Genomic DNA, 10,006 nt, shown 5'->3' with positions numbered 1-10,006 from the left:
TATGGTCATGCTGCAAACACAATGATCTCCGTGATAAAACATGAGCAAAACAAGGAGTGAAGATGAGACAAGATAGAAAAAAAACGAGAGTCATGCAAAACTGGAGAACATAACGACCAGGTAATCTTTCCCAAAGGCACTTAATTCTCCAACAAACAAAAACCTGGTGATCAGACATATAATCAGACAAATCAAAACGATACCTTTCTTGGGTAGATGAAATAATGAAAAGTAGTGTATTATATTAAGAAATAAAACATGAAAAGCTATGTTTGACAATAACCCCATTCCCAACCCCTGCCAAAAAGAGAGACTTCTTACTGGAACGTTATACGACTGTATTCCGAACCTCACTCATTTATCCTTACAAATGGAAGTGAAATGATCTAATCTGGACAAAATAATCATAACTATACCCACGTCTGACCACACTTTGCAGTATCCCCCGTGTGCTGCTCATTGTATCAACCCCTTTGTTTTGGGACAGATTCTTATCCAGTTAGCATGCTTGTTCTGATAAGAATCTGACTAATTTTCATCAAAATGACATATATCACTTCCAGGACTAAATAACATTAAATGACATACTTACAGTGCCAAACGTTGCATGGAACAAACGCAGCTCCAAGTGTAAGCCTTCTGAAAGGGACATCTCTTGGCCTGTTGACAAAAACAACACACACAAAAATGCCACACGTACACAGTTCACCTGTACATACAAACGTATGTAACCTGCGTCAACAATGATAATACACGACATTAAATTTCACATAATGCATAGTTTAGTGATAACTTGGGGACCAAGGGGCAAAAGCTAGAAGTATGTAGGCACTCTGGTATTTGATGTGCCGAAGAATAACAAACACCCAAACATGTCGGCAATTCAACGAAGCACACAGTCACACAACAGTTTGTTTTTCACTTCAGACATTGGGAAACACTCCTTTTAAGGGAAACACTCTTTGTCCTGTTCATGAACACACACACACACACACACACACACACACACACACACACACAGAGAAACTCTTACTGCTATTTTGAGTTTGCCCACCGCTCAGCAAAAATCACAGATTAACATTAGCTTACAGTCAGCTGGGCCAACAGTAAAGTCACAGCTGTATGATCAATGCAGTGGGAAGTCATTTATAGTTTAGTCTTTTGTTAAGGACTATGACTCTTAAACTAGGAGGCAAGATTGCACTGGCTCTTGGTGCTGCAGCCTTGGGGGCTAGTTGGCCTTTGGGAACCATCACAACGCCGACTGTCCTAAAACCCTCTTGGCCGAGAGAGTGGGGATGTAACTTGCACAAAACACTTTCTACTCTAATCAGATAGTCGGGACAGCAGTTGCCTCATCTGCTTTTCTGATGGTCATAGTCGGACACGACCCAGACCCCTTCTCTATCTTTAAAAACGCTCACTTCTAACTTATGCTAAAAAAAAAAAAAAAAAAGCTTCTTTCTTTTTTCCACAGTTTTCATCTGTCCAATACGTAGAGACTTACTGGCATTGACGGCCTCTTTACAGAGAGCGGCAGTCAGCTTGGAGTAGCCAGCAATCTTCTCCGCTGTCTTGACAGCCTCATCCACCAGGTCTCCCGCTGGTACCACCTTGCTCACCAGACCTGAATGCACACAGTGGATATCACCTCACACAGTCACACTTAAGGAAAAAATACAGAGGCAAGACCTTCAAGACCCATGTGCCGGTAATAACTGACCACGGGAATAATGGAATACAAACATGTAGACCTCATCCAGGTCTCCAACCAATGTATTTTGAATCAGTTTCAATTAATCAAGTCCCCCCAGCTGGTTCCCTTTATGACTTACTCTTAATTAGCATATTCACATTTTGTTTAATTATATTCTAAACACATGTTAGACTCATAAAAGCTTTCCAGGTAATTCAAGCAGCATATAATGTGTGTGGGAGGTGGGGGTAGAAACGGCCAGTCGGTACATAAGAGTGAATGTTGGTATTGCAGCTTATGAACGCCGAAGAAGAATATAAACATTTTTTGTTGTTGTCCTCTCTCTCTCTCTCTCTCTCTCTCACACACACACACACACGCACACATACACACACACAACTCTCTCTCTGTCTCTCTCTCTCTGTATATATATATATATATATATATATATATATAAGATAGATATTCATCCACACTCACCAGCCTTCTCAGCATCCTTGGCAGACATTCTGTAGCCTGTCAGCAACATCTCCATGGCTTTAGACTTGCCAATGGCCCGCACCAGACGCTGGGTTCCTCCTCCTCCTGCAACAGTTGACCCAGTCACCTCACTGCTGCCTCACCCGAGAATCTAACTATCAGTACCACAGCCTCCAAAAGTCCACAACAAAGTTATCAGTAACACCACGTCAAATTTGCTCGCAGTTGATGTTAGCTCTAGGCCGGTCGCTCAACTGACATTGAAAGTGAGACATAGAGAGGAAAACCTGCCTGGAATAGTTCCCAGTGTGATATCCGGTTGTCCAAACTGGGCCTTGTCCCCGGCATAGATGATGTCGCACATCATGGCCAGCTCACACCCACCTCCCAGCTGCAACAACAAACAGTGCACACTGCCAACCTTTCACAGTCCACATTCCTTATCTCTCTGTGGGGAGGGTCCAGGAGTGACAGCCCTGGCGAAAGCTGATGCGGTTTTCATTTTTACACAACCAAGCTTATCTCCTGAAAAAAAAAAAAATCACCAGACACAAATCACGATGAGATCAAAGGTGTGCTCTTCAAAGCCAGCGATTCCTTCTTCAGCTGTAACGTTTCTCATATGTTTCACTGACCTTTCATGCACAGTGATGTCATTCCAGTCAACATGCAAACTTTTGAAGTCACATCGGTGAATTATGCACCGCGCATGATTGTCTCCTTGGTAAGACAATTTGATGAACGGCAATTGTTTCTTGTGCCGTAAAGCAAAGCGCTGGTGCCTCCTTTTTTCACGGATTTACTGCCCCCATCACACAGTCTTCTATTCTTAGATGTCATTTTGCTGAAAGAGAAACAACACCATATGCATGCACAGAATATTGTTTTCTGGTTGAAAACACAGACTGATGTCCGGAACCATGGCAAAGCCCTTTTTCTAAGCAGCAGAGCCTACAAGCAATTGACATTTACTTTCTTCCCATGCAATCCATTGCAAAATCAGGACTTGAATGACATGAGAAAGAAGAGGAATATTTTTTTAAAGAGAAAGAATGAAGGGCAGACCAGATCACTCACAGCGAATCCATTGACGGCTGCGATGGTGGGTTTGCGGCACTTGGCGACAACATCCCAATCAGAGAGGAAGTTGCAGTTGTAAGTATCAGCAAAAGACTTCATCTGATGCATCTCCTTGATGTCTGCCCCAGCTGGAGAAAAAAGACGACAATGGTTACACTGACACTAGGTATGCATGCTTGAAAAACTTCTATGAAGCCACAGTAAACAGTCACCTCTCCTATCTGCAAAAAGAACAATTTGTTCACATCACAACAAATCTAATAAATGAGGAAACAGCTGAATAAGAACATGAAAACACATACACACACACACACATGTGCGAGTGCGCGCATCCAATCGCGCACACATTTTCACTTGAGCCAGTCTGTGTCAAAAGTTGTCAACCATGCACAAAATTACATGACCTGGACAAATCATTATTATTGAAGAAAAGATTGCTTCGACCTCCCATTTCCCCAAATAACCACACACACACACACACACAAACACACACACACACACACACACACACACACACACACACATACACACACACCGCGCGTATTCTTTACTTCCTGAATTACCTCGAAAACTTTTATGATGCTAACATTTGTTTGAAAATAATTTTTTAAAAAAAGAAAGAAAGAAAAAGATTGTGCTAATTCAGTATAAATCATCACTGTAATAAGAGAGGAACCAGCAGTGGGAGCTGAAATCAAATTCACGTATTACTTTAACTGGCATACAATGATTCTCTCTCTCTCTCCTTTGCCATTGTTAATCATTAACAAGTGATTAAATGAGTAAAAATGGCAAAGGACACACACACACACACACACACACACACACACACACACACAGAAGAGGCTTTGCAAAACAAAGGTGGATGGTTGGTCAGTTTGGTTTTCTGCATAAAAAAAACAAATTAATTAAAAAGTTTAATGGACACACACACACACCCATTTCAAACTCTTGGGGGATTTCACCAAAATTAGTTCCCGAAAAAAGTAATTACCCAACATAAACATTATGTACAGTAATGCTGTATAATTCATATTTACTCGTGAAATGCTTTTCTATCTCCAGAACACATTAGAATAGAATAGAATAGAATACATCTTTATTACTAAGTGTACCGGGGTCACGAGGAATATTGGGGGGGGTGGGGTGTTGGGAGGGGGGGGGGGCAGGGGAGGGGGAGGGAGAGGGGGACCGGGGGGGGGGGGGGGTAGTGCATAAAAAAGGTGCAAACATAAATCGAGAATCATACACAAACACAAATACAGTAGAATTTACGATACATACACGTGCATACCAATACAAGAACTTGTGCACACTCACACATGCATTATGTACGCTGTCCACATGTGTTCCATAAAAAAAGTACTTGTGTCCATGGTTTCCCAATCCATCTTCAATTAACAAGAACATATCTAATTTAAGTCTTTCTAGAAAAAACAACAACCAGCAACAACATAGTTGAATCGATCAGTATGGCGGAAAATAAGACAGGAAGAGATGACAGAAAGAAAAAGGCAAAGCTAGAAACAAAGATAGCAACAGAAAAAAAAAAAAAAAAATCCAGCACAGAATTTCCAGAATGTGGTGTTACTTTTATACCGAAAAAGCTCTTATCGCCAAAGGAGAGGTTATCGAAATTTTACAAAGTGAAAACTTTTCACCAGCAAAAGCTTTTTCGTTTCCAGTAATGACGATACAGCCAACATCTTTGTCCTCTTGAAGTTCTTTGAGTGCTATCTTCAATTCATCCATGAGTGGACCGCACAAAGCGTTCAGAGCTTTGGGCCGGTTCAACTGAATGAGCCCCACATTCTTCTTTTCGCCACGCTTTGCCACGATCAGGTTATCGTACTGGCCTGGAACAAACATGCATAAACTTGGATGACGCTGACCACACATCGATATAAAGAAAGAACAAAGTAACAGAAATGTGTGGTTGCTTTCAAAGGATTTTCAACATCTGTTCTCATATGATTATGAATATCTTTTTTGTTAAACAAATATTGTTCCATTGTTGTACTGTAATGCATTGTATTGTATTTACTCACAGCCGAATTCTCTGTGTGAAATCCAGGCTGCTGTACCTAAGGGAGAAGGCGTCACTACAGTGAAATAGCAACCCTTTTCGTGTGTTTTTTTCTGCTTGGAAGTGTATCAAATTTTGTTTTCCTATCACAATTGATTTTTCTAAAGAATCTAGCCAGAGACAACCCTTTTGTTGCTATTTAAAAAAAATTGTTTTAAAATCTTTTTTTTCTTCTTTTTTTTACACGCGCTTTGTGCATGTTGCACATGGAGCTTCGGTTTATCATCTCATCCAAATGACAAGCGTCCAGACCACTCAAAGCGTCAGTAGTGGAGGGGGAGAAAATACTTGCAAGTATGAGGTTCAAACAGTGCGCTCAGATTCTCTTGCTTCCAATGTGGACACACCACCTCCAGGCCAGTACACCAGTGTGTTCATGTGGGTGGATGCGCTCGCGCGCGCGTCAGTGTGGCTGTGTGAATGTCTGCAATTGGCTTGAATGTCTGTCTGAGGCACATAATGTGTTCACGCAGGTGTATATGCACATACACGCATTCTTGTGAAAAAACGAAATTTAACAGAGACTAATACACGAGCACGACGGGCGCAACAGCCGAGTGGTTAAAGCGTTGAACTTTCAATCTGCGGGCCCCAAGTTCGAATCCCGGTCACGGAGCCTGGAGGGTAAAGGGTGGAGATTTTTCCGATCTCCCAGATCAACATATGTGCAGACCTGCTTGTACAAGCCTGAGCCCCCTTCGTGTGTATACGCATGCAGAAGATCAAACACGCATGTTAAAGATCCTGCATGCATGTTAGCGTTCGCCGCAAAACTAAAACAAACAAAAAAATAACAACAGAACTTCGAAAAAAAGAAGAAAAAAAAGAAAGAAAACACACACACACACACACACACACACACACACACAAAAGACGACAGCTTCTGTTTGGTAAGCCCAATGCATACATGTCGATAGAAGCCTCTGGTGCAGGACCGGTATCATACCAACTTTCGCCTTGCACGCTTGCTGCAATACATTTTTGCAGACCGTCCGCACGAGCACAAACGATGCCATGTTGGTCTGTGAAAGTGGTCATTTGAAAGTGGGATTGGAGCGTCAGAGAGACCACGAGCTTATTAACAGATGGACCTAACTATCCTGCACGTCAGCTTGAAGAGAGCGTGCCGCGCGCGCGGCAGGTATTTTGCACACCAGCTTCCAGTGGTGGAAAAACCCGAAATAATAAAAATGGAATTTTTTTTTTAAGCGTCTTCCAACGCTTAACGCAACAACTACAAAAAGTTATACTAAAGAAACAATACTATGGCGTGTTGTTAACGCGAAAAGATATAACAAGTAACAACATCACACACACACACACACACACACACACACACACACACACACACACACACACACACGCACACACACACATACGCAGACACACAGAGAGACACACAGACACACAGACGCACACGCACACGGCACACGCAGACACAGAGTAATCAGTCTGGTACTGAAATGGCAGGGAGGGGATAGTTTAATCATAGTAATGGTAAAAAGTATATTTTTCAGGCCTGAATTGACCTGAAAGAGTTAAGGGACTGGCAGTGTCGGAGAGAGTATGGTAGAGAGTTCCAGAGCTTAGCTGCTGAGAAATAAACAGCTCGTTGGCCTGCTGTTTGCGTAGGAAGCTGAAAGAGCTCGATGTCAGCAGAAAATTAAAGGGCCCTGGAGGGAATGTACTCGTATAATTGCATGCAGAGGTTCCGATAGATACTGAGGAGCAGAGCCTCTGATGATTTTGAAGCGGACACAGGAACACTTGTTTTCTATTCTTTGTTCAATTCATAAAGTAGAGTAGTACAATATTGATTTCCAGACAATTTATAGAGAAGCCTAGCAGCAGAGGTAAGAATGCCCTGAAGAGGTTGAGTGACAGATTCAGGACAGCCAATGAAGACACAGCTGCAATGTGAGACGAGACAGGACGTAAGAAGATTAATATTAGTCTTGGTTGCTTCTTCTGTAAGATACGCGTGAGAGCTTCGTGCCATGGTGTGCTTCTTCGTATCCCTAGCCACACATTGGACAAGGAGATGCTGCTACGTCTGTATCAGACCATCCTCTGTTGGCATTTAGTCCAAGCGCTCTCAAGCAAGGCAGGTTTTATGCCATTTATTTATTATGATCTTAATACATCTAACTGATTTGGAACACTGGTTTGAAAGAATAGAACCAATTATATATATCGTTGCGTTCTATTTCTTCCATCCCAGTTTTGTTTGTAACATGCTATTTTAAAATTCCGATACAAAAGTGTTCTCGAGCTCTACTCCTTGTCACACCCAGACAAGTCCGAATTCATGTTCTGGTAAGGTTTCTTGATACGAAATAAACCAGTTCTGTGTACCCTTCTCCTCGCTTCAGCAGCATCATCTTGTGTTCTTGTGGATTTTTGTAGTTACTGTTATATATATATATATATATATATATATATATATATATGACTGGTTTTATCTATTTTATGGCGTGCCTGCATCACCTTATTATGCATGTGTTTATAACGAACCTGTGATTGCACAAATGAATTTCCAAGTGAAATGGTTAATTATTTTTTAATCATTTGATTTGATTGATTGATATGTCTAAGCATGATGTTGGCAGCCTTGTCAGTTTTTGCCAGTATGCTATGCTTACAGCAGAACTGTTTGCATTTTTTTAAAACATTTCTCTGACAATAATCTCTACAGGTACTTTTACTGAGAGAGAGAGAGAGAGAGAGAGAGAGAGAGCAAAACGTCCAACGGCCCCCATGCGCATTCAGTTGCGATCGACATCCTTTGTGAATGAGCAGAACACTTACATCCGGCCCTCTGTGCAAAGAAAATTGAAGATTAAAAAAAAAGAAACAAGGGAGGCAAGGTTTTCAAGACTCACTTATGATACACACTTAATTTTAAAAAAAAAGAAAAGATCTAATCGTAAAAATGTGTTCTGTATTTGCTATCATAGTGCTTCAGGTAAAAAAGAAATAAAGAGAGGCACAAAGCAGATTCGAACCAAGCACGTTCGGGTGGAAAGAACTGACAGTTTTAGTCACAACGCTAGGGCGCATCCGCTGGTGATGTTACAAAATTAACCATTTTTTAAGGGTGATGAATATTGCGCAATTCGAAATGATAACGCTGTTTAAATCATATTATTTTGGTATATCTCGGGCATAAAAGAAATTCTTTAAAGTCCGCGCTAGAAGAAATCGTCTCAAGCACATTTTCTCTAGATCTGTTTTCGACAAGCTTTATTTTGCACTTGGAAACATCGAACGGTTATCCTGGAACTGCTGTTATCTTAACTTTCAGACAGAAATGCTAACGGATCCCCGCTCAACCCTCAGCCGAGTTACGTAAAGGCCGAAGCAATTGCCTTTGTCGTTAGCACTCGTTCTAAAACATTCCATGGAGGCGATACTGAGTTCAGATTCTCATCCCTTGCACTGAGCAACGAGATATCTTCAAGAGAATATCAGAGTAAAGTAAATTTTGACGTTCTGCACTCACGCAGGAAAGTTCAGATAAGATCAGGCCACGAGGGAAAGTGCAGTAATATAAAGTGAATAAATATAAAAGTAATTAAACTGATTAATTTCCCGCCGAGTGACCCGGTACCAGCAGGGGGGTACGCTGCCAGCTGGGAGAGTGCTCATTTTCTTTTGGAAGTCTTGACTAAGGTGGTTTTTTTTCTTCAATTTATGATTGTTCCGCTCTATTTCGTCGCGTTCAAATTAACTTTGATATCAAGAAAGGCGTGCCGGTTAGTTCTATATTGATTCATCATTAATTAGACATGCGATTCGTGCAGTTCAACATCTTTTCGAGGATAACGGCAATGTTCGAGGTTAACGGCACCACAGCACGGTCCATTCAATTTCTCTTGTTGGGTTCATTCTGGTTAATTCAGTATCCACAGTAAACCATACGCAATAAACACATCCATGATGTAGTTTGTGTCTTTTTTTCTGTGTTTTTTTTCACAAGTGTGTCAAAAAGCGTCGTATGAGGTGAAAAGGGCTGAAATCCAAGAAGTAAAAAAAATCATGGTGCATTTTTGCTTTTCCTTCAACTGACAACTGTGCGATGAATATATATATATATATATATATATATATATATATATATATATATTGTGGTCATGTGGGACATAATCTAGTAAGTGAAGAGATATGCACAGTATGTTCTGTGAATAAACATTTGACGGCCTCCTTTCAATCATATGCTATCGTCAATTACCGATTGAATGCTAGATTTTGAAACAGAGATGCTGAAGGAAACAACATGGCGGCAAATATTCTGGCTTCTTTTTAAAATGTATCTTTTTTTGTGCTCATACAGAGGCGCATTGTCATCATAATAAGAAAGAACGAAAAAAAAAACCCCTGAATTTTTCCTATTTTCGTGCCAAATTTGGTGTCATCTGACAAAGTAATACCAGAGAAAATGACAATGTTAAAGTTTACTGTGCACACACACACACACACACACACACACACAACTGAATAGCATCAAGTTATAACATTGACTCACATTGTTTATACAAGTGAGTCAAAGTGAGAGCCAAAACATTCACAACAGCAATGGCGGGTTTTCGTTTCTGCCACATATGCCAGAGGACATAATGGTACGGTTGCACAAATTCTCTCCCCGTGGAAAAAAAACAAAATAA

General features: G+C 40.9%; 1 protein-coding gene across 1 annotated transcript in view; it reads right to left on the bottom strand.

Annotated features, from left to right (window-relative positions):
• LOC143281403 (enoyl-CoA hydratase, mitochondrial-like) overlaps window positions 1–8,002 on the bottom strand; it is a gene marked incomplete at its 5' end in the record, with an annotated part of 8,058 nt that extends 56 nt beyond the window's left edge. The window contains 8 exons of the mRNA XM_076586611.1: window positions 1–10; window positions 593–660; window positions 1,508–1,627; window positions 2,177–2,281; window positions 2,468–2,567; window positions 3,254–3,384; window positions 4,918–5,107; window positions 7,985–8,002. The exon at window positions 1–10 is cut by the window's left edge and continues 56 nt beyond it. Coding sequence (XP_076442726.1) covers window positions 1–10; window positions 593–660; window positions 1,508–1,627; window positions 2,177–2,281; window positions 2,468–2,567; window positions 3,254–3,384; window positions 4,918–5,107; window positions 7,985–8,002 — 742 coding nt within the window. The remainder of the gene's footprint in view (window positions 11–592; window positions 661–1,507; window positions 1,628–2,176; window positions 2,282–2,467; window positions 2,568–3,253; window positions 3,385–4,917; window positions 5,108–7,984) is intronic.
• Between the last annotated feature and the right edge of the window lie 2,004 nt (window positions 8,003–10,006).

The sequence above is a fragment of the Babylonia areolata genome, chromosome 4, assembly GCF_041734735.1.
Source record: "Babylonia areolata isolate BAREFJ2019XMU chromosome 4, ASM4173473v1, whole genome shotgun sequence".
In the NCBI taxonomy this organism is placed as follows: Eukaryota; Metazoa; Mollusca; class Gastropoda; order Neogastropoda; family Buccinidae; genus Babylonia; species Babylonia areolata.
The sequence above is the reverse complement of the archived record's forward strand: the minus strand, read 5'-3'. Positions and strand labels throughout refer to the sequence as shown.